Genomic DNA, 24629 nt, shown 5'->3' with positions numbered 1-24629 from the left:
AGACTTTAATGTCCCAAATGTTGATTGGAAAACTGGCACTTAAATTGGTAATTGGTAGGAATATGATCTTGGAAGGTCTCAACCTCACTGTGTAAAGTGCTTCGTGATTATATATGTTGGTTTTCTCCACTATACAAATACAATTGAATTGAAACAAATATGTCTTCATTCTTCCAACTTGAAGCTGGAGCTTTTGATTCATTGATGACACCATACCAGGCCAGTGAGCGTTTGTGAAACTAAATCTCATAGTTCTTTATACTGATTGACTTTTGTTTATCATAGAACTGTGCTGAGGGAATTAACTTGATTGGCTATGTTATTCATTTGAGTATGTGAGTTTATTTAATGGAAACTGGAAACTGTGTGTGTAAATATTATTTTTGTGTGAAGGACAGAGACAGGAGAGGGGGCTGGTGATGGGGTTAAATTGAAAACCAGGATGGATTAATGTGTCTGCGTTCTAACTTATTCTACCTTAATATTATATCCTACCTGACATAACAGTGACAGACCATCTGCTGCAGAGCACACACACACACACACACACACACACACACACACACACACAAAATATCTAGGCATGTTTCCAACATGATAATCCTATGATCTGATATTGAAGCTAAATCATGAGCTGTACAGACCCTGTTGAATACTAATGATAAAATGTCTTAAAATGAAAAACAAAAACTTGATCTGGAGTCAGTAGTGTTTTGGAGGTTTTCTGGAAGCTGGTGAAAGGAGATCTCAGTCAGCAGCTGATGTCTTACGCAGAAGGTTTCAATGTTGATGCATCAAGGAGCCCAGAAGGTGAAACAATATACAAACGCTAACAGAGTAACATGAGCAATTGTTGTCCCCAAGTCTGAAGATGTCTCCCACAACATCGCCATATATCTTCCTCTACTTGTGTGACCCATTCTGACAGCACATCCATGAATTGCTAGAATTGCCGTCACTTTCTATGTTACATGTAGGTGTTCACATCCTATTGGACAGTTAAGCCTAAAGTACGCACAACTAAACATATGACTTACGTCTTGCCACTGGTGAAATATCCAAAAGAGTTGAAGTTGTTGAAAGTTGAAGTTGGCGCCTCTCTGTCTGGCTCATACGAAAGTCCCTAAGGGTAGACACTACAATGTACTGTTGGTTGGTTCTTTATCTATAACTATATAAGGGAGTATCTGTGGAATTAGACAGGCACTGTTCTCCTGTACAGATATAATTTGTAATATACATAATATATAGTGGCATATATAGTAATGTGTGAAGATGGTCAGAAACTCCCCAGCAAGCAACTCAGAATTTAATTATTTAAAAGGACATTATGATTAGCATACAATCTGCTCATATGACAAACAAGTTGTCTTCTTCCATGATTTCATGTCATACTACTATCGGGATACACTGTAAAAATGAATAAGGTGGCAGAAAAAAAAATGGTATCACAGCTTTACTGAATTTATTCAACTTGCAATGTTGCCCAGATTTCATAATTCACATTATCAATTAGTTGACACAATGTTCCCACAACTCAAAGTGTTAAGATGTTAACCCTAACCCTAACCCTAACCCTAAACCCTTTTTCTAATTTAAACACTAAAGTAGACTCATGTTCTTCTTTAATAAAAGCTTTGTCTTTGGCGATACTTAAAACTTAAGTTTAAAACTTTGAGTTATCTCATTTCTTTGCAAGTGTTTGAAATGTCTCATAGGTGTGTGTGTGTGTGTGTGTGTGTGTGTGTGCGTGTGTGTGTCTAGGTCATACCGAAGGTCAGTGCTGGTCTTTAGGGACAATGAGAGAAATAGGATCATAGTTTTCATTAGAGAATAAGTACCATATCAGCCAAAAGAAATGATTAACTTGCGGATTAAAGATTAATGGCAAGCGCCAAAAGATTATTCAGTTCAAACGTACGTGCGCACACACGCACACACAAACACACACACATACACATTCTGGTTCTCACTCAGCCTCCTCTACGCCTTTCATGCCTGACATTATACCTCTCTTCCTTCTCCTCTCTTCCTTTTCCAAGGTTAGCACTAAGGACTCTCTCAAATTTTGTTACTCATATTATCAGAGAACTCACTGGTTTTATGAGGACCATTTCAGTTTAAGCACACTTTATTATATTTTAAAATGGCTAAAGCTGCCATTGGTATACATCAATATATATGCTTAATAACCTATAATGCAAAATTCTAGAAAAAATACTAATTTATTAACTTACAAATGTATTTAAAATATTTGTTGTGTTAAGGGTTATGGTGTTCACTTTATTATCCTTGAGATGCGGTTGGTATTAGAACAGTGGTTAGAACTTTCCTCTCACAGCAACAAGGTTGGTACTTTGAACCTTTGGACTTCTGTGTGGAGTTTGCATGTTCTGTGCATGTCATAGTCAAAGACCAGAGACTCTAAATTTCCCTGGGTGTGGATGTTTGATTGTCTTTAAATAATGAGATGTAGTTTGTTAAATGCTAATGATAATAAACCACAACCAAAGAAACCTGGTTTTGTATTTATATAGCGCTTTTCTAGTCTTGATGACCACTCAAAGCGCTTTACAGTACAGTTTTACATTCACCCATTCAAACACACATTCAAACAGTGCTTCTATTAGCAGCACTTTGTTGTTCTATGAGGGGCAATTCGGGGTTCAGCATTTTGCCCAAGGACACTTAGGCAGGCAGATGGGGAAGACTGGGGATCGAACTGCAGACCTTCAGGTTGGAGGACCGCCGCTCTGCCCTTCAGCCACAGCCGCCCACATGTCAGTGATATATGTATATTTCAGGGTTCGACACACTGGCCAAATTAAGGTGGAGCTACCCATCAATGAGGAGCCACTTGATCACAATTCCCAGCTAGCTGTCAGGTGGTTGTTGCTAAACCCAGTCATCACAGAAACATGTATTGACCAGAAATGAATACAACAATTCTACTGGTGTATGGAATCAGTTCATGTGGACAGTTTCAGTTAGAAGTGCTGTGTCAGCTTCCTGAATTGCTCCTGAACCCGAGATCATTCTGCCCTAGAGTCAGTATATTAAAATAATTTACCCTCTGACCTCTTCATCCTCAGGCTAAAACAATAAGACCAGGAATTGTTGAAAAATTCTTGCAAGGGAGGTGGTTAAATGACAGATTAAATATTTATAGACAATATTCTACTCCAGCAGATATGCAATGGGAATTAAGAAACTACACCACAACACAGAAAACTTCTGTCTGTGCATGGGTTTTCCCTTTTGCATCATCGGAAGCTAATAATGTTGAATCTTTGCTTAGAACAGGATTAATTTCTTATCCCTTGCTCCTCTAAGTTATAACACTCTACTTTCATGTCCACACACAATCCCAGTCACAAAGCCTCCTGCATCATTGATATGCTGCTTTCAGACATGCACTGAACTCTGCAGCTCCTCCGCAGTATTTTATCCAGCGGAGGTGCATGTGAGAACGCAAAAGTCCAAGTGAGAGCCTCCTGATTATCTAAAGCCTTTCTCTGCCTGCCCCCCTAGTATAAAGTTCGCTTGCTGTGATCCCCCCGCTGGATCACAGCAAGCGAGTGGGGGGGTTGATGATGCCTCCAACATGCGTCAATATTGAAAAAGAAAATAAATATCTCCTGGTGAAAAAGCGATGACACGCGCATAGAGGACATCAATGAAGATGTCAAGAGAGTTTGTGGTGATAAGAGTCAACACTGGAGTCTGTGTGTTGTAAAGAAAATCTTGTGATCTCCTCAGGTGAATTAATATGTCACTTCCTGTCTTTGCCTGCTGCACCCAGCTGCTCCACCTCTCTGCTTAATAATGCGGAGGATTTATTGCTGTTGTGAACGCGTCTGTGCTGTGAACCTCCCGCTGCGTTATGCATGTGCGAAAAGCAAACTGTGGGTAAAGTCTGTATCCAATTCTCCAGACTTTTTCATGTCTGAAAACGACCTTAGTAAATAAACATCATTGCTGCCATATAAGTAAACCTATTAGATAATGAGCTTTGTCTCTATTTGAATTTACTACCAGTAATAGTAGTAACGTTTGTTACATTGCTTTGTAAAGATCCATCTACAAAAACATTAATTTCACATAAAGACAAAAGATCTATTGTGTAAGATGTATCTCCAAGTTAACCTGAAGGCAGGACGCGCGGTGTAAAAAGCAGAGCAACTAAACAGGGTGTAACTTAAAATTAGTAGGCTCCTGTTTCTATTTGTTTTGAACACTCCATGCTTTTAGTTGTCAAGTCTGTCTCAATATCTGTGTTAAATTTGTTCTAGTCAAATACATTAAGTATACATATCTGTATCATAAACTTAAATGAACCAAACATTAAATACTGAGAGTTTATTTTTTATTTTACATAGACAAAAATATAAACTGGAGGTTATGTAGACAAAGGAAAGCACTGTTCACCTGTTTATTCAAAGTTCAATAAAACTTGACTCAGTATGCAGAACCCAGAACTGAAGAATCAGTTGTCGTGCCATTGTCATAACAGTTCATGTTGTCGGGAAAGCTGCTCTACTCTTTAATACAGTGGTGAGTACAATTGTGCAGCTCTCATCACAAATGATGACTTAGTGCTTGAAAATCTGAATGGAAGAGATCATACCTTCTTTAGTGTAAAGTGAAATCTCCACCTTCCTCTCCTCTGCTCCCAGCAGAGCTTTAGCCATCTGGGCCATCGCTGGTCTCCTGGTGTGAGGTCCATACAGGAAGCTGCAGGTGCAGGACTTCTGCATCACCTCTGCCCGGGTATAACCACACATCCCACAGAAGGCGTCATTACAGAATATAATCGCACAGTTCTCCACCTGTGCATTGGCGATGATAAACTTTCTATCTGTAGGAGAAGAGGAAAGGGAAGAGACGTGAGCAAAGTGTGTTAATTATTCTCGCTATCGATTGGCCCTTTAGTGACAATTACAACAAACCATTAATACATTTTCCTAAAGGAACAAGGATTCAGACAAACCTTTGCTAATATTAAAACTTCAGAAGAGGACAGTTGAGTTGTGGAATCTTCAGCAGGGGATGTATATTGAAAAAGACAAAAATGCTTTCCAACCGGAAACGCTGTCATGTGTAATGTGACTGAGATATTGTAAAGAACAGAGTGTCATGTTAGGAATGTACAGCTCGATGTGGCCCAACAGTTGCAGGAAGCACTTACCTAAACTAAAATGTTTAAACGGGTAACACGACGTAAAGACCAACAACAGCATAAAGCAAAAACTGGGCAATGACAGGAATTACGACTCTACAGGCAGGGATTCAAAGTCAGGAATCTAACATTTAATTGTGCCCGACAATTACAGATAGCATGCCAATTTCTAATAAAGGAATCTATGATGACACCCAAGAACCGTTTTCTACAGTTTACAGTCAGTCATGAAAGGGTTGATAGAGACCTTCATGGACTTTGGTGCTGAGGAGGTTAACAGTTCTGTTAACAGGGTAACTGACTCTTTAAATCAGCATTCAAAGAGGCTATGGCACGTTGTCCACTAACTAAGGTTGGCAGTTTGATCCCTATCTACCCATTCTGCATGCGTCCTTAGGCAAGATACTAAAGCCCAACTATCCTCTGATGGCTTTGCTGACAGTCTATGGGGGATGTGTGATGGGGAAAGGGCGGCACATAGATGCACTGTATGAATGGCAAAAACTGAACTGTAAAGCGCATTGAGTGCTCATCAAGACTAATAAGGTGCTTTATAAATACAGACCAAGAAACAGATTTAATTAATGTGTCATCTTCTCCTCTGCTCCTTCCAGAAATCACTGTAACACCAGTCTGGCATTAATAAATTATATGGAAGGGCTTTTGGGAGATGATGCTAACCGAGGAGCCAAGCTTCTCAGACAACGAGGTACAAACCAGCCCTTGTGAACCTCCCACATGTTGTGTACATTATGCTTGTCCTCCTTGTGTCCTCTGCTGTGTGTGAAAGAGGATTCTCAGCAAGAAGGAGGAATAAATCCGCTGTCAGAGGGTCTGAGGGTCCCTGCACCAGTCTTGAGGGACCAAAGCTTGGAGGAGTTGATACAACCCTCAAAGGATAAGCAGTGTAGATAGTGGATGAATGGATGGAGTATAATAATAAGGACACTGAGCAGCTGTGATTCATTCAGGGTAAAAGAGCAAGGCCCAAGTAGTCACAGTTGCTATCAGGGGGATGGGCTTTAAAGGGAGCCCCTTGTTAACTTTTTTTGTTGTAGTTGTGTCGTAACACTAATGAACAGACCATATAGCAAATGTATGGTTTCGTTTCTATTTTACTAACAAGCTCTATTTAACTGAAGTATTTTGCACTTCGCTTAGTGACTCTTTCCTTTAGAATGAAACAGAAGAATCTTATTTCTGTAAATTATCTATTCATTACAAAAACATTTAGCGGTAACAGCTAAGTAGGAGAAAATATGAAAGTGTTGCTTTGCATGTGGATTTCAGTGGTGTTCCCAAACTTATTGGATTAGTTTACATTAGATTCAACTTTATTGTCATTGCACATAGTACAAGTACAACCGAATGCAGTTTAACATCGAACCAGATAGTTCATAGTAGATTAAGGCAATATTTATAGGTGAAAGTGTGTGTCATATATTATATATAAGCATGACAAAACATTGATAATAAAACTACAAGGTCAATTATTTACAGATGCTGCATAGAGTTTATGAGCACATTGAGACACAGGCAGCAGATAAGGAATAAGAGTAGAATAAATAATAACATGTGCTGACGCAGGTAGTGTTGTGGAATTTTTGGAGACACTGTCTCCTCTCCTCGATATGTAGTGCAGCTGTCTGTCGTGTTTGGGGAAGTGCGAGAGCATGGCCAAGGTCTAAGGCTTCACTCCCTAGACACCACAGATATGAGACTGCGTAAGCTAGAAAATACATTTACTTGTTTAGGAACTAGCAGACCACTAGACTAAATTATCTGTTGGGGTTTAAAGTGTGACAACAGGAGTTGAGACTTCAGAATATAGGACATTATGCACAGTTGTTGTATTGATGATGCAATAAATATTTCAGCAAAATGCATCAAAAGACTCCTCAACACTTTATTCACTGATGAGTTGACCATCGACCATGACCAGCAGACTTTCCACAACAGGTATGGGGGGGTCAATGAGTAAATAACATATACAAAACAGGTGAGGGGGTCTGAGGCCTGAGGAAGTATTGAGGTGTGACATAATAAATAAGTTGCCATTCCACACTGTGAAGCAGTTAGTCAAGATGGTCTCAAAAGTGCAAGTTCTCAGGATCTTAGGAGCCAAAGGAGCTTCCTTTACCTCCTTCAGAAAGTAAAGGCACTCCTGTGACTGTGTAAGTGTTGAAGGAACAAGAGGGATCCTCAGAGATGTGGCACAGAGGAATTTGAATCTTGAGACATGCTTCACCTCAGTCCCATTTATGTGAATCGGGATGTGTCTGCCACCTGTGGTCCTCCGGTGATCCATAATGAGCTCTAAAGTTTTCTTGGTAATGAGTGCAAGGTTGATGTCAGTGCAGCATTGTGGGACCCGCAGCCTTGCACGCATTCACTCTGCTCAGTGAAGATTAAACATGTGGAGTTTCTGAGAGGCTGGTAGAATGTTCGGGGCCGTTTTGATGGCTGTTGAATTCATGTTCCTCTTAACAGTTTTGGTAAGGAGCATCAGCGCTACAAATGAGAAAAGCTAGTTTGGAGCCCTGTAAAATGGCGGCCAACATGTTAAGGGCTTTGAATTCACTTGGAAAAAAAACATGATGGGGTTCATCCAACATCACTGGATCCAGACTACTCTGTGCCAACCTATGGGGTGGAAAGCCACAATGGTCAACTCAAAATGGCATTGACAGAATTGAAACTCCAGCTTCATCATGATGTCTATAAAGTCTAAGCCTCTTCAAAGATGCTTTTTAATGCAGATCATCAGTCCTCTTCTGTAAAGTCTTTTGTCCAAGGCCCTGAAGACTGCAGTCATCATTTAATTAAACATTTAGTAGATATAGGTCTATAAGACACATCTTATGAATGATTGTTAAAGTTATTACTTTCTTGGTAGAAAATAACCTCATTACCTTACCTCATTAGTTGTTTAATTTCAATTCAGTTTGATTCGTATATGCCAAATCAGAAAATTACTTTTCACAAGGCACTTTACATAAGGTCAAGACCATGCAACACAATAGAGAACACAAAAGCCAACACTCTTGACTGTGGAAAGAAAACAAGAGGATGAAACCTGTAGCAGAACCAGACTCAATGTGGGTGGCCAAGTCATATTTTCTATAACTGAACAGAGATTTGTTATTGGACCCAAAAAAGAAAGACCAAATGTTTGTTTTTGTTCACCCTGTATCCAACAACAAAAACTACAAATGAAGCAAAAATCTTTCAAAAGCCAAATACGGACAACAAAAAATCAGATTAACATCTAGGACCTCTCTCTCTCTCTAACAAGATACAGAAAAAAATCTAAACTTTCGGATAGTATATGAATGATGTTTTAATAGGTCTTATATAAAATAGACCAGAGAGCAGCAGCAGAGTCCTGACATCACTATCACCAAGCAAGTGGAGAACTCCGATCTGGTCCTTAAATCCCTACACTGGCTCCCTGTGTGTCAAAGGATAGATTATAAAATCCTATTATCTGTTCTTAGAGCCCTTAATGTTCTGGGGTGTAAATACATCTCTGATTGACTTGTCCGTTATGAAGCACAACCGTTCAGGTCATCTGTATCGGGTTTCAGTGTTCCCACAATCCACACCAAGTTTAAGCTGAACATAATTTAAATCAACTTTTTCCTTCTTTAAATCTTTAACAATTTCATTCCCCTGCTTTAGCTTTGAATTCAGACTTTTAATGCATTTCTATGGCTGTGTAAAGCACTTGTATCTGAGAGGTGCAAAATTAAGTTGTTCTATTGTAATTTTTTTTCTTCCTGGATTCTCTGACAAGCTATAATGAAATCAATTTCATTATTTGCTTTGTAGGTCTTTGCTTAAATAAAAAAAGTTTTCTTTTTACTCAAACAGGTGTTTGTTGTTTTTTCCATTTGTAATTGTGATGTCAAACTACTTGAGGTAACTCACTCTGTTCCTCGAACTTGCGTATGATGGTATCCAAGAAGGTGTTCTGCGGAGCCACGTGGCCTCGTCTTACCGGCATGTTCCAGGTTCTAGTTCTGACCAGATCAGAAGCTGTCTCCTGATCTGATTGGCTGATTGAAATTAGCGCTTTCTTTAGTCGGATGTGTAAAATGTTGTTCCTGAGTTTGGCTTGTTTGGTTTGTGTGTCCTCATCCTCTGCTCCACCGTCTCTCTCTCTCTCTCCTCTCATGCTCCCTCCATCCTGTCAGCACAGACCCGCCCACTGCATGTATTGTTCACAGAAAACAAATAAGGCATGAAATCAGGAAACTGTATATAATAAGAGACCATCGTGAAAAAAATATCTTATTATTATCAATATTTTGTATTTCTGCAATTATTTAGAAATTTTCATCAAAATAGATATGGAGGGACAATTCTTTTTCTATGCACACTCCATTTGTGCATCTTTTTTGGCTGATCTTCTCTCAACCCTGCAATAAAGATGTTGGTACCTCAAGTAAAGTACTTTTTTCAGAAGTCATCTCTACTGTTGTTATCATTTCCATTATTATATCATTTTAATTCTATGTTTTAATAATTATTTTATTAAAAAGTTAAGTTACTCAGATCAATTGTGAAAAATCTAAAATTCAATAGAGGAGAAATGTAATAGAGTAACAAATTTATTTTTCTCCAGTATAGCAACAGATTCATTAGCCAACATGTCCATGTGGAAGCTTTCATTAGAGTAATTTGGAAGACAAAGCATCATCAAAGCATATGACGTAAATATTAATGAATTAATGATTCATTATATATGAATCATTAATAGTATGGTTAATGTGTAATTGGTTAATTGAAGGGTTGTGTTCATGGGGTTATTTAATAACTAAGGACTACTTTGTTCAGGACAGCTCCGTCAGTTAAACAGTGACATCTCCAGGATCAATTTTGTAACGACAGCACGTTCGCCGGAAAACACCATGGATAAAACAAATTCTACCACTTATGACAAACTATGAATTTCGTAAAATTGTTGAATGTTTTTCAATCTGTGTCTTAGAATGAAAATATTAACATGAAATATAATTAAACTGCAATGCTTGTTTTAGCATTGCCATTACTTATATTCGTATATTTGAAAATGGGTTCTGTAACTCATACCCTGCCGTCATCATTCCATAGCACTGAGCTTGGCATTATAACTAATCATATTAGATATCAGTGATGACGACGATGACAGTGAGGATAAAGCTTACCCCTCATCTCTCTCCCCTCCCTTGTCTAATCTTGAGTTCATATGTGGACACACAACTCAGTGTATGTCTACACTGATAGAAGATAACAAATAGAGGCAACAGACGAAGCTTGAACCAAAAACCTACGGAAGAAATCAGCTGAGTTTAAAGCCAACAGCCTCCATTCCTCAATCAGGACACAAAGGCAACAATCTCTGTGTGTCGTTGGTAAGTACCATGCAGATAAAGGTACAGCATGTCTCGTAATTTGTCGTCTGGAGCTGCAATATGGTTTATATAAGAGACTGAGTTTATTTTATGTGTGACTATTAAAGCATTCATGATCTATTTTTCTCGAGAAATTCATATTGAAATATTTTTTTGTGTATAATTATTGTTGTGTTGTACTTTACCGTCTTTCTTTTCTATAGCTATTTTTTTCAATTGTGATTTCCTATTTACAGTATACGTGCATACATGATTGTTGTTTAAATCAAAAAATTTGCTAAAATGCATATATTTTGTGGTGCATGTACTTATTTACCTACTTTTACTTTTCAAGTCACGTTATACCGTATTTAAAACCATTGAACTGTAGGGTTCAAATCTAAACTGAATTAGACCAAATTAATCTGAATTCAATTCAAATATATTTATATGGTGCCAAACATGATAAATTGTAAAGCATTAGAGAGTTGTTATTATTGTATATATTGTGCTTGTTCTTTATCCCAATCAGGCAAAGCAAACTTTGACATTGTTATGATGACATGTATGATGTCATTTATATTATAACAATTGGTTCATCAAAATAAGATGAAGATTGTGGCTCTAATCTCACAGTTGCAATAGTTATTGCATATATCTAAGCTTTATGACATAATTTTCTGATTTCATAGTGACATCACGATGACATCTTTCCTACAATATAATTATACATTTCATAGTTTTTCGATCTATATATCCTTAGTTTGTTTCTATAGTCCTAAAGGCTGCAGATATACTTGCAAAATATTTTTGAATTGTACATAATGTCATTTTGTGTCACACATATATCATCAAATGGTGGAGAAGAGTTTTCTGATCAATATAAACTTGAGATGTCTCTTCACTTGTGGTGAACATTACCAGTCTAAAGTAATAATTTTGAAACTTCCAAGTTGTTCCACCAAGTTTATTGGCAGTCCGTCCTTGACTGTATAAATTTGCTCACACACACACGCAAAATTATTTTGCAGACACGCACACAAACACACACACATGCACAGGTGCAAGAACAATGCCCTGCTTTTGACTAAGCTGGTACACAATGTAATTAGCTCTCTGACGTAGTGTTGATAAGTGCAGCTCAGCTGTATCAGCATAAAGGCTTCCTGGTGACAAGTGTGTACTTCTCAAAGGCTGTTGGTTTATTCAACATTATAAAGCGAAGTCCTCAACCCATATTTAAGTATCTTCGACAAACAGAAAAGTTAAGTAATGTGTGGAAATAACCCCAAATATGACAAGTTGCAGTAGAACCACACTCACGACTATAGTCTGTTGAACAAACTCTCCCCATTTTCTCTTTGTCACCAGAGGTTATTCTTAAATTTCCAGGATCACAATAATAAATTAAACTTGATAAACAGAATTACAGGCAAAGCTTTCAAATGAATGTCACGTCACACACATGCACATATACTGAGATGTCTCAGGTGGGTGTCATACTCCTGCTAATCTCTGCATAATCTGATCAATCATCTTCAGCCTCATGGTAAGTGGCTGTGACAACTGCATGGACCTGTACATTCAGTGAAATATAACTAAGAGTATCATGCAGGTGAGATTGAAGCGTGTACAAAATCAGATGTATGTAGGACAGTTACAAGATTAAGCATATACGTAACTTTGTCAGACACAGTTTGGTAAAGAAGCAGCACTGAGGTCATAAATCTTCATTAGGAATTGAGAGTTAAAGTTAGGCTAAAACATGGTTCTCAGCTAGCACATCACCTCAACTTCTGCGTGTATGAGCCTGGTTAAGTGATTTGTTTGTGTGTTGCAGGCTGCTAGGATGTCTGGCCCAACCCTGGAAGAAGAGGACTTGCCTGGCAATCACACAGGTCAGAGACAAACTATCAGAAAGTTGAGGTTAACATCAATTTCTAAAATGGAAGACCAGCCTAACTTGTGTTTCTGACTTTTGGGTAAGACAGTACACAAGATAACCATTTTAACTCAAGCCAGTGAACGTTAATTCTGTGTGAAAAGTTTAATTGAGGTGTTAAACAATGTTTTTTTTATATTTTTTCTACCTTTAATGCTGTACATTATATGTTAAGTATATCTATTAAGGTGCTTGTGGTCGTTTCTTTGTGTGCTTGCAGGTCCTAAAGGTGTAATTAATGACTGGCGGAGGTTTAAGTTGGACAGTGTGGATCAGACGGTGCCTCAGAACAAGAGAGAGCTGCTGAGACAGATGTCCAGCACTAGAGAGGATGACAAGGACAGAGGCAACAGAAAGGTGGATACAAACAATCACAGAGACTCACACATACTACGTATAGATATCTTATAATGTTCATGACAAGGATACAATAGGCTCAGTTGTTCAAAAAGGTTCAGAGAAAAATAGTCGTATAGTAATAGTAATTTATGTTGTGTCAAATAGGTGAAGCAGTAACATTTTTCCTCACGTGTAGATGAGCGTTCAGGAGTACGAGATGATCCAGGATGAGGACGAGCGCTGCCTGAAACGTTACAGGAAGAATTGTATGCAGGAAATGCACGAGCGCTTGAGCTTTGGCCCAAGGTTTGAAGAAGTGCACGAGCTTGAGAGTGGGGAAGCCTTCCTGGAGGTCATAGAGCAGGAACATCGGCAGACCCTGGTGGTAGTTCATGTCTACCAGCATGGTGTCAAAGGTTAGTTTATTTGAATCGTGTTGATCTGATTTCATTAACTATTGGAACTAAAATGTTTAACTACAGACTTTTAACAGGGGCTTCATGTCCTATTTTAGGATAGACTTTATTCATTGGTTAGGGTCTGCTGTCAGAGGGGAACCGTGCTTATGCCGTCAGGGCCCCAAAGCTCTGGAGTGAATTGGCTGAGGAAATAATTCAGTCTTAGAGAGTGTCTTCTTTTAAGTCCTGGCTAAAAACATACATTTTTGGGAAGACACATCCCTGAATTTACTTGGCTTGGCTATAATTGGCCTTTTATCTCTTGTCATCATAACAATGCTTATTTACGTAATTCTTTCGGAATTTGTAAAAAAAATTCCCCTGTTGTGTTGCAGTTTGAACTTTATTTTGAAAAGTGCTTAATAAATAAAGTTATTATTATTAGTATTATTATGAGAAAATTCACTACATTGCTGTCTGCTCATGATCTCCGTTGTCAGGCTGTGAACAGATGAACTCGTGTCTGGACTGTCTGGCGTTGGAGTACTCCAGTATTAAATTCTGTCGTATTGATGCTGTGGCCACAGGTGCTGCTGAGCGCTTCTCTTCTGAGGTTAGTAAACTCTACCAGTTTGACTCCCCTGATGTAGACTGCAGGTGGAAGCCTGCCATTACAGGCACCTATTCCAGTCAGCCTCCTCCTCCCTTTCCATCCTCTGTCCTTAACCTTCAGCAAGAGTTTAAGGAAAAACTACTAAAAAACCTTTTAACAGGGTAAAATACGTAGAAACCTCAGAGAAAGCCACATGTGAGGGATCCCTCTCCCAGGACGGACAGAAGTGCAATAGATGTCAAGTGTAGGAAAACATACAGGCCTTGGTATGAATAACTACACAACAGCGGTCACATATGCCTACAAAATAAATATTACTCTCATCAGACCTATTTTTACATTGACTTTATCAATGTATTGTCAATGTCTGGCTTGTAACCCTTTGATAAGCTATAATAATTCCAACATTTTGTTAATCAATGCATTCATGAACTCAATCAAAAGTTATGATATTCGATACTGAAACAATGAAACAATGAAACAATTTGTAAAATATACTGAAAGAATGTATGAGAAAACTTCAAAAAGAGCAATGAACAAAATTAACTGAATGTCCAGTTAAGCACTTTTACAATAACATGCAGCTCAATTTTAAGTTGGACTCTTGAACTTGAAGGCTGTCATAGCCAAAATACTATTCACAATTATTGAAAGAGTATATTCTTTAAAAAGAAGGGAAAAAAATGGATCACAGTATTGATCCAAGATGCTGAGTATTGGCTCAAACCAGTGTCACTGCTAAATGGTCAGCCTGCATTCGGCTAAATCCTGATTCCTGTCGATATCCTTTCAGGTTCTCCCTGCCCTGCTCCTCTACAAGGCAGGGGAGTTGCTGGGTAATTTCCTGGCTGTTACCAAACACTTCAGCGAGGAGTTCTTTGCAACGGACGTGGAGGGGTTTCTCAATCAATATGGCCTCTTACCTGAGAAGGACATCGCAGCATGTGCTGATGACGAGGACGAAGGAGGGGACGTGGAGTAGAGAGAGAAGGAGAGGGAAAGAATTAAGAGGGAGGAGAAAAGAATAATAATGGAGAGAGGGGGGAGAGAGACAGAGGGCAGATTTGTTGTGAAGGGGATACAGAGGAAGAGGAAACAGGAAGAGTGGAAGAGAGCTGAAGAAAGGTATTCTGGGAAGAAGTGGAGAAAGACAGTGGCACACAAACACTAGTAAAGAAAGCATTTATATTGCATTACAGACAAATACACACATAATAGTAAACATCCACCAGCACACACAGAATGTGGATTATAACAAGAAACAGTTAGGTGTAAATTACATGTTGTTTTGTACTGAAATACTGCTTGTCAGTCATATCACACCTCTGATTAAAGATCAGTTATCCAAAACTCTTTCAGTCTCTATCTGTCTGTGTAGAATTCTAAAGGTTGTACTACAGAACTGTCACTTCTCATCATGATATTTTTTCTATTTCAGTAAAGTCAACATTTCTTCAGCAGCTATTCAGCAGTTCAATCTGTATTTTTTGTGTATTACAATTTATCACACTAATGCACATTGTTTGTGGGGCTATTATCTCATCATGGAGGAAACTTGAGGACATTTTTACATGAGGTTCTGATGAACTGATGTCCAAACCTCTGCCAGTGTGTTACAACATCTATATCAACCTAATCTCCTCAGCTCAGATCTGTCATACGATACTACAGAGGTAGGTAATGATTCTCTCATTCTGAAAATGGCACACAGTAAGACTGACATCAATAAGAATGGCCCACTATTTTATCCATTCCAAAAACAACAAACAGAACAGGATCATCAAATGCTAATTTTACAAAGACATTGATCATGTGTTTGTAGGAGAAAACCCAAGATAACATTTCATATTTCCAACATAATTCCTCTATTTGGCGATTAAAATATAGGACAAAGACGAATGATTAATAAGGCCATTGAATGCAATAAAACAAGACCTATCACAAAAGGTTGATGTGTGCTGCTATAAAAGGAGGAGCTGAAGATGAAAACAAGATGAGAAGAACATTAGTTATTGTGACGTCAAAGCTTAATGCTATTTTTAAACAGTATTAAGGAAAATTGGAAAAGAGGTTCATCAAAAAGATAAGAGATGAATGCAATGAAGAGCAGGCGAGGCCAGAGGAGGAAGAGGAAGAGTTATCTCCTGCAGCAGCAGACGAGTTAGGACATGAGAACAAGAGGAGGGATCTTTAGCTTCTCTGGTTCAGTGGTTCTCAAACGTGTTGATCTCAAGTCGCACCTTTACATATGATATTAGCTTTTATATGAAAATCATCAAAACTAAGTTAGATTCCAAGGCACACTAGTGCACAACGGGGTCACTGGGGTGTTGGTTGACTTATGTTGATTTGTTTTATGACCAGGACCGGAGGGAGGAGAGGAGAACAGAGCAAGAGGAGAGAGCAGAGGAGATGAGCAGTGCGACAGAGAGATGAGACACCAAATGATACAGGAGACTTAGGAGAGCTGAAAAAAGGAGCATCAGGAAGAGTTTGTCATTGTACTCTTTTCATACATTAAAAGGAGCCCTCATTACACAATAGAAGCAGAAGCTATCAAACCAGGGTAGGTCTATAACCAACATTTTAACAAAGCATTGGCCACATACAATACAGCATATGATTAATTCATTTTGTCAAGGCTCTTTTGGATGGTGTTACAACTCCTGCTGAAAATAAACACAATAACGATGACTCAGATTGTACAAGGAAATTTAGTTTTGATTTCATGTTGTGAAGGCCCCTGGCTGCCTGGCCCACTTTGTTAAGGTACAGCGTCTAAAAAAGAAACAAGTTGATAGGTGGAAATAATAAAAAATCAATGCAAGTTTCCAGTATCCTCAACCTCTTCCTAACCATTAATCTTTGATGGTTGGGGGGGCAGAGGATGTTGCGCCTTATAAATCCTATGAGACAAATTGGGAATATGGGCTATATAAATAAAATTTGATTGATTGGTCTTAGACTACTACACAGTCTTGGAATCTAATGTTTATTCAGTTTCACTCAAAGTGACAGGACAGCAGCACTGACCAGACGGTTGTTTTTTCCTGAGTTTAGTCTGTAAGGCAACTAATGCCTCTCAGTGTGCCTTACCATTTAAACAGTGTTTGTAGGTGTTTAGGTGTCACCAAGAAGCATGGTTGATATTAGAATTCCCATGTAACCCCGATCTTTAAAAAAAATAATGCGAGATGTAACCCAGCACAAGAAGAAATAGTGTCTGACAGTCATCACCGAAGAAAAATCTGCAGGGCGTGGAGCAGCTCCTCCATTTTTGTTGCCCGGTTTGATATCAACAGTGGTGCAGCGATTCAGACCCGGACTCCTATCTGGTCCTGATTTGGGAGATTTGAAGTGATTTTTAAACCTGAAACGTTCAAGAAGATGCAGGATGACGCGCGCTACCTTAAACGGTGAGACCCAGCAGAGCTAACGCGACTGTTCATTTAGATCAGCATGGATTAAGGGCAAGGAGACTTTAGCTAGCTAATATTATGCATGTTAGCATTTGTCAAACAATAAATAGAAGAAGCATCTCGACGAGAGCAAGGGGAGAATGATTTTGATTCTCCGTTTTAGCCCCGATGTGCAGGTAGAGCTTCTGTGAGTCAAAGAAGCTCTCACCAAGCCCTGGTCAAACTTCTCTACATTTTAAGGTTTTCGTGCTCTTTAGCAACCGACTATTCAAAGCAACGTTGTTTTGTATGATTTTGTAAATCGCTTTTATCCACTAGTCAATTTGGCATAGAGGTAATGGTGTAATGTCACAGATTTTGGGGGAAAGTATCACAGCTTAGAGCAACAATCATGTCTGCCCGACCCTCAGTAGAAGACAACGCTAACCATGCAGAGTAAAGAGCTGTCTCTGTGAATTTCTGCCAGAAGTCAACCTGTAGTTACGCGGCGAAGATTCACATTGTGCCGATCTCCCCACAAAACCACAACAAATCATGGAATATCTTTGTCACATTTCAACTCAGCTATATTTCAACTGGAATACACAACTACATTTAAACCTGCAGAATGTTAATGGAGGTTCAGCACTGCATTTCCTCTCTGAAGGAAGGGGCTGGGGCAACCTAGCTAGGAAGGATCTGGGAAACGATGACTGATGAACTGAAAAGCGACTTCGCTTAGCTGGTGTAGAACTAGCCTGGGTTGTGGTGGTTCACGCTGTGAGTTGAGCTAAATTAGCTTTTAGACTTGTCAGAGCGTCACTGAAAACAAATGTTAGCCTGTTAGCCTGTTAGCACAGCTAGGGTACAGGCAATGCAAGTCGCTGTCTGGGCGTGTCTGTCAGTGTATTGTTTTGGTGCCTGGATATAAGGTGAACGAGAGATTCAATTGTTTAGTTGTCACCGACATCAGAGCTGACCACCACAGTTTAAATGTCATTATATCTAAATGTGTTATATTGTGTATAATTGCATCTCGTGTCATCAACACGCCCGACTTCTCGTCTCGCGGTGTTGCTGCTGTTGCAGGTGAAACTGATGCTTTTGAAAACCCTCTGTGTAGTTCTGCGAGTGGTCAAATTGATGCTCTCACATTTCATAATTCACTCGTCTCAGACTGAGGAATCTCTAATAATGAATCATGTTTCATTTATTCACAAGAAAGGCACAGAAGAGAAGCTCACACTGCTGAGCTTCAAGTCTACTGTCAGTAATCTATCAATAAAAAAAAAAAAAATTTGAAAATATTACAAGTACATCAGTGACACATCATTAGAGCAGCCTGAACTGTCGGTGGACTAGTGGCAGAAACTTGGACTATGGGCAGAAAAGGTCTCTGGTTCGTCTCTGGTTCGACTCCATGGAGAATCAAACAATAAGACGAACCTGGATTGATCTGTCCAAAAATCCAAGAGGATTCTCCCTACCCTGTCTAGTGCCCCTGAGCAAGGCACCTTACTCCCCCAACATCTGCTCCCCGGGCGCCGTACATGGTCGCTCACTGCTCTGTGTGTCCTGCACCAGATGGGTCAAAAGCAGAGGTTAAATTTCCCTACCTGCTAAGTGTGCCTGTGCATGTCTGTGCATGTGTTTGGGACTAATAAGATAAATGCATCTTAATGCATCTTGCATCTATAGAAACACAGAGGATTCGTATGAGAGCTGGTCAAGTTTACAGTGTACTATAGGTGATCTTACAGATCAGGTGATGTAAAACATGATGGTAGTGAACGGTGACCTGCACAAAAACTGAGGCAGCTTGCACACAGAGTTTTCTAACAACTAATGAACCATAGAAGTTGCTGAGACCAAATATGCAAACAAAAAAACAAAAATGTCAAACAAAACCTCTCTTTTCAAAGTTACAAACTACAAAACTTAACTCCCTTGTATTTACTATTTAAAAGCGCTCAGTTCTTGCAGGAGGTCCACTGCTTCATTCTACTCATTAGTTGAGGACTTCACGGATTTCGAACTTGCATTGGCATTATAATGCAACTGACAATTGAGTTTACGAAGGTACGGAATAAGTTATTAAGTTGTCTGTTTATTTTCACCCAAAGCAAAGTGACTGCGGGCAGTCTAGATGTTCATCCCACGGAGAAGGCCCTCGTGGTCCACTATGAGGTGGAGGCGTCCATACTGGGGGAGAGTGGAGGTCATATGCTGGCGGAACGGAAGGAGGGACAAAAGATGTGAGTGTTCTGTTATTTTCTGCAAACAGCTGCCATCCACATCATCCCGGACAATTTTTTCTATCTCTTCTTTCTTGTCTTTGAATAAACTGTCATTTAACTTTTATTTACAGTCACATTGGATTTTCTTTTAGTATTATCCTCTTTCTCTCCATTCACCTCAGAGCTCTACTGTTTCTTAAGTCCTTTGTCTCTTTTCCTTTTAAGTTTATTCTCATTTAAACTGGATTAATTTTATTCAGCCTGTTCACCATCATTTTACGCCTGGTTATCTACACCGGATAGCAGTAGATAAACATCTTATCAGTTTAAGTGACTGGAATTATTTTTACATTATGTGGATTAGTGTCTTACCTGACCACACAAATATGTTCCCAGTTGTATATATTTTATTTCAACTGGTTTCAAAGACTGAAATGAAAGATCATTTTTATTAAATAACACACACACATATGTCATGTTTTTGTCTCCATTTTATAATTTTCAAACTCTAATTGAAGATGTATAATCATCCACAGACTTGTTTCAGCTTCATTTTAGTTCCAGAAAGTGTTTCAAAATTCTGTTGCCGTTATCTAGTTATCTTAGTATCAAATATCACTCGCTAAAGCCTGTATACGTGTTCAAAGCTAATGAAGAGGAAGAAGTCATTCACCTTTTCACCTTCATCTGTCAGCCATCTCTTTGTCTGCTCTTTCTCCCTCCAGCATCCGTGTGAAGAGTCTGTCTCCCAGTACAGATGTGGGAGCTTTGGCAAAGAAAGTGGTGGAGGAGTGTAAGCTCATCCCTTCCTCCCGTTTGCCCCAGGTGGAGCAGCTCCTCTACTACCTGCAGAACAGGAAGTCATCCCCGGTGGAGGGAAAAGGTGAGTCATGTCACTAGTAGACATGCAACAGCGTAAACACATAAACATACTCACATTTTCCTCTTCAAAAATATTATCAAACAACCTTAATGGCTTTATTGCACTCATCTAAAATGGAGTCCTTTTCATGCAGTAAGTGAAGCTTTGCTGACAGGCTCAACACACATTTTTAACTGATGTAAACTTTTTGTAATGACCCACAAAAAACATTGCAACTTGTAAAATGAATTCTGGAGAGTTAAAGAATTGTTAAGCCATAAAGCTGTTGTTCAGTTCACATTATTTAATACACAAGATGTTTCACTTCTAGGTGTTTAATATCTAATGGAAAACTTTGCTGGGTGTGTTTGTTTTTTCGTCACCAGCGGACAAGAAAGAAAAAAGAAGTGTGAAACCCAGAGAGTTGACACCGTTTGAAGGAATGGAGGTAACATGGCTGAAACTTACTGTTTATGTGTCTTGTTCCTTCATAGTTATTTCAATAAGATCTCATTTAGCATTTAGAAAAAAATTGTTACAGTGTATTTTTTCCTGAACGCCTTCAGCTCTCTACCTCAGCCATCTAAATCTTGATGGCATGCCTGATCTTCATTAACCTCTCTCTAAGTTGCACAAATCCATTGTTGTGACTCTGTTGGGGCCATGGACTGTATATTAAGACTTTGGGAGTCCTCTTCCTAGTGTTGTACAAAACTAAAGCCAAATATCCCTGATTTGGGCTATGCCATCTTGTGCTGGTAACGTCATATAGACCTGCCGATATATGTACTAACATCTAGTCAGTCTTAGCTGTCATCAAACCAAACTTTATCATAATATTGAAGACTTGAACCTACAACAGTGTGATGGGAACTATCTAAAATAGTAAAAGAGTTTATGACCAAGCCAACAGGGGGCAATCTCTGAATGCAGTGTATAATTGTGGCTTACACTAGATTTAAAGCAGCATCAAAGACTGTACACTTGTTAATTCTAATTTAAAGTAAAACTGGTAGTGTAAATCTCTTCTTTTTAAATTGTTTTACTAATAATAGGTTGTCATGTCTGGTTCTCAGTCATTAACAGTGTGTTTGTCTCTGCAGTTGAATGAGGAAGCCAATATAACCAAAATGGATGAGTATGTGGAGCTGCTCTATGAAGGCGTCCCAGAGAAGATCAGAGGCTCTGCTCTCATTCTGCAGCTCGCCCGCAACCCTGAAAACTTGGAGGAGCTGCTACACAACGGTGCGGTTTCACTGTACTTGTTATATCTAATTGTTAACATACGTCTTGCTGCCTACACCTTTCACAAGATGTGTACTTCTTAGATTTGTTGTCGGGTAAGTTTGTTTTTTTGTAGGTTACATTTTTGTCAAATTGCATCATCTCTACTTACGCAATAATTTGTTCAAGTAAAATCCACTACTATAACTGATGCAAATTAAGAGATGCACATTAGTTATAACGCATGTTTTCCTGTTAATGCTACCTTATTAATGATCTTTTGTATTTGTATATTTTTATAATGGTGAAGCTGGCTATATCACACATACATATGTACATACCTAATACAAACATCAACTGGAGATTAAACTTTGTAGTGAAGCAAACATCAGGTAACCAAGTGGAGCAAGTAATGGTCACAGTCTCTTGTAGATACAGCATAAAATCCACTACATTTAAATAATCTTCATTATAAGATGTTTTTGAACAAACTGTAGCTGGAGCCACAGGTTGTTGTATTTGTACCTGTAAGTCATGTGACTTGATGTGCAAAGCTGCTCTTGTGTTTGTAGAGGCAGTTCTTGGTGCTCTGGCCAGAGTACTGAGGGAGGACTGGAAACAGAGTGGGGAGCTGGCCACCATCATCATCTACATCTTCTTCTGCTTCTCTAGGTAACACACACACCCACTCCTCTGTCGTGTTTAGTGTAGCTTTTTTCAGACATGATCGCCGGTTAAAATCCAGATAATTGGCTATGGACTTCGGCCACAATTTACCTTTCACACAGCAGGAGGTTTTCTGCAGAGATGCGCTCACAACAGCATCAAATCCTCTGCATTATTCAGGCGAGAGCTGGAGCAACCGGGTGCAGCAGACCTTGTCTTCTATGTGTATGACACAACTTTTTCACCAGGAGGTCTGCTCAGTTCAGAAGCAACAACAACATGTCTGAAAACAGCTTATGTGTTGTTGTTTCAGCTTCAGCCTCTCACTTTTGTGTCTCTCCTCTACTGTTCTCCAGTTTCTCCCAGTTCCATGGAGTGGTGAGTCATTATAAAGTAGGTGCGCTGTGTATGAGCGTGGTGGAACATGAGCTGAAGAGACATGACGTGTGGTGTGAGGAGCTCCGCAAGAAAAATAAGGCTTATATCCTTTAATGTGCTCTTATTCCCCCCTGTCTGTTTCATTTGTCTGTTATTGTGTATGTCTAATAGTAATGTGACTTTTGTCTGTGCGCACAATATTCCTTAACACTTGTGTACGTGAGTCAGCACCGGAGAATGGTTCCCTAAGAAGAGACCAAGACAAAGCTCTGAGGAAGTACCAAGGGCTTCGGGCTAAACAGGAGCAGTTGCTCAGAGGTAAGAAAGCCTTTCAACTCTCCAGAGGTGGTGTTTTCCTGTTCTGTGGGGTGAACTCAGATTTGATGCATCACTTCATTCCAAATGAAAGGAGTCAGAGGGGAGATACATACACTGGGTGCAATGTATACTAAATCTATTACTTGGCTTCTCCTCCCACATTTTCCAATTTGCACCTCAGTGCTAAATCATTTTAATGTTATTTTTAGAGGAGTCACATTTCTTCATGGTAATGCTTTACAAGCCTAAATACTATTTCATTACTATTTGAATGGCTTCATGAAAGGTAATTCGCATATTTAATTAAAACCATAAATAGATATTCCTTAGAGTCAGCATTGCAAAGGAATGATTTGAATTATGCTACAATAAATACATTATCTCTAATCTTCTCTTGCATCCTGTTCGTCATTTCTCTCTCTCTCTCTCTATCTCTCTCTCTCTCTCTCTCTCTCTCTCTCTCTCTCTCTCTCATGTTTTTTCACTCAGTGTCTCTTTACCTCCTGTTGAACCTCGCTGAGGACACGAGAACAGAGCTGAAAATGAGGAATAAGAACATTGTTGGTCTGTTGGTCAAAGTTCTTGATCGGGAAGATGAGGAACTGCTGGTCTTGGTGGTTTCATTCCTGAAAAAACTGTCCATCTTTTTGGAGAACAAAAACGACATGGTGAGACGCAGATTAGATTAGATTCATGATGCGAGGAGGGACAAAGGACGAACCTCAAATATATTTTTATGTATTCAGTCTCACAGAGCACTGAGGATATTGAGTAATTTCCTAATATGTCCCTGCAAGCAACGGGTCAAACCAGAATCCACTTGTTCTTTGATTCCCTTTATAACTGCATTCATTCCACAAGATGTTGGAAACTTTCCTCTGAGATTCTGCTTCATGTTCACATGACTGCATCACACTGCACAATGCAGATTTGTCAGTTGCACATTCATGTGCAAAGGTCACAAATGTTGAACTGGAGTGACATTTTATTTGTGGAGGTCAGCACTTTCAGAAATACTCAAATCAGCCCATCTGACAACAACAATCACGCCACTGAAATCACATTTTTTCTCCAGTCTGATTTTTGATGTGAGCATTAACTTGAAGTTCCTGATCTGAAGATTTGCCCGGTCTCCCCTTTATTGATTAAACCACACTAACTGTAAAAGTCAGGGTCTGGTTTCTTTCTAGTAAGATTTGTTTCTGTGTGACTTGCAGGCTGAGGTTGACACTGTAGAACGACTGGCTCGTCTGGTTCCCTGTGACCATGAAGATCTGTTAAACCTGACTCTGCGCCTGCTGCTCAACCTCTCCTTTGACTCTGGGCTCCGAGCCAAGATGGTTGAAGTTGGACTTTTACCTAAACTGACTGGCTTGATGGGTATATATACTCACTTATATAACAGTCGATATTACACAGCAATTGAAGAACTTAATTCTTTTACCTTACAATGAATAATTAATGATCTTTCTTTACATAATGTATGATGTAGTGTTATTTTCTTCATCTCTATTTGGGAATTGTCAAAATCATCTTATTTCTGTCTTTGTGCAGGTGATGAGAACAACCGTCAAGTAGTGATGCGTATCCTGTATCATATCAGCATGGATGACCGCTTCAAGGGCATGTTTGTCTACACTGACTGTATACCTCAGGTATGTAAACAGCCACTGAGAATCATTCTAAAAGAAATACAAATG

At 39.1% G+C, this 24629-nt stretch overlaps 3 protein-coding genes across 3 annotated transcripts in view; 2 read left to right on the top strand and 1 right to left on the bottom strand.

Moving 5' to 3' along the window:
- LOC133968665 (potassium voltage-gated channel subfamily H member 6-like) overlaps nucleotides 1–9185 on the bottom strand; it is a 38670-nt gene extending 29485 nt beyond the window's left edge. The window contains exons 1-2 of the mRNA XM_062404827.1: nucleotides 9110–9185; nucleotides 4628–4858 (exon numbers count right to left, since the gene is read on the bottom strand). Of these exons, the coding sequence (XP_062260811.1) occupies nucleotides 4628–4858; nucleotides 9110–9185 (307 nt within the window). The remainder of the gene's footprint in view (nucleotides 1–4627; nucleotides 4859–9109) is intronic.
- A 1214-nt stretch (nucleotides 9186–10399) lies between these two features.
- On the top strand, nucleotides 10400–15199 carry pdca (phosducin a). The gene is made up of 6 exons (XM_062404828.1): nucleotides 10400–10575; nucleotides 12395–12452; nucleotides 12717–12853; nucleotides 13032–13251; nucleotides 13734–13846; nucleotides 14640–15199. Exons 2-6 carry the CDS (start codon nucleotides 12404–12406, stop codon nucleotides 14826–14828), a joined length of 708 nt encoding a protein of 235 aa, XP_062260812.1. The 5' UTR covers nucleotides 10400–10575; nucleotides 12395–12403; the 3' UTR covers nucleotides 14829–15199.
- Nucleotides 15200–17109: 1910 nt separating this feature from the next.
- The window catches only part of LOC133968246 (kinesin-associated protein 3-like), a 14836-nt gene continuing 7316 nt past the window's right edge, over nucleotides 17110–24629 (top strand). The window contains exons 1-11 of the mRNA XM_062404180.1: nucleotides 17110–17262; nucleotides 19368–19499; nucleotides 20207–20364; nucleotides 20730–20791; nucleotides 21447–21588; nucleotides 22140–22239; nucleotides 22590–22714; nucleotides 22831–22929; nucleotides 23419–23597; nucleotides 24147–24309; nucleotides 24484–24584. Coding sequence (XP_062260164.1) covers nucleotides 17234–17262; nucleotides 19368–19499; nucleotides 20207–20364; nucleotides 20730–20791; nucleotides 21447–21588; nucleotides 22140–22239; nucleotides 22590–22714; nucleotides 22831–22929; nucleotides 23419–23597; nucleotides 24147–24309; nucleotides 24484–24584 — 1290 coding nt within the window. The 5' untranslated portion in view covers nucleotides 17110–17233. The remainder of the gene's footprint in view (nucleotides 17263–19367; nucleotides 19500–20206; nucleotides 20365–20729; nucleotides 20792–21446; nucleotides 21589–22139; nucleotides 22240–22589; nucleotides 22715–22830; nucleotides 22930–23418; nucleotides 23598–24146; nucleotides 24310–24483; nucleotides 24585–24629) is intronic.

Source organism: Platichthys flesus, chromosome 14 (assembly GCF_949316205.1).
Source record: "Platichthys flesus chromosome 14, fPlaFle2.1, whole genome shotgun sequence".
Taxonomy (NCBI): domain Eukaryota; kingdom Metazoa; phylum Chordata; class Actinopteri; order Pleuronectiformes; family Pleuronectidae; genus Platichthys; species Platichthys flesus.
Note: the sequence above shows the minus strand (reverse complement) of the source record. Positions and strands in the feature narration are given on the sequence as shown.

Bases quoted from the DNA above. Each gene is read 5' to 3' on its own strand.
- pdca (XM_062404828.1), top strand. From the start codon at position 12,404: ATGTCTGGCCCAACCCTGGAAGAAGAGGACTTGCCTGGCAATCACACA. The intron at 12,453-12,716 runs GTCAGAGACAAA...GTGTGCTTGCAG, and splicing joins CTTGCCTGGCAATCACACAG to GTCCTAAAGGTGTAATTAAT. The intron at 12,854-13,031 runs GTGGATACAAAC...CCTCACGTGTAG, and splicing joins AGGACAGAGGCAACAGAAAG to ATGAGCGTTCAGGAGTACGA.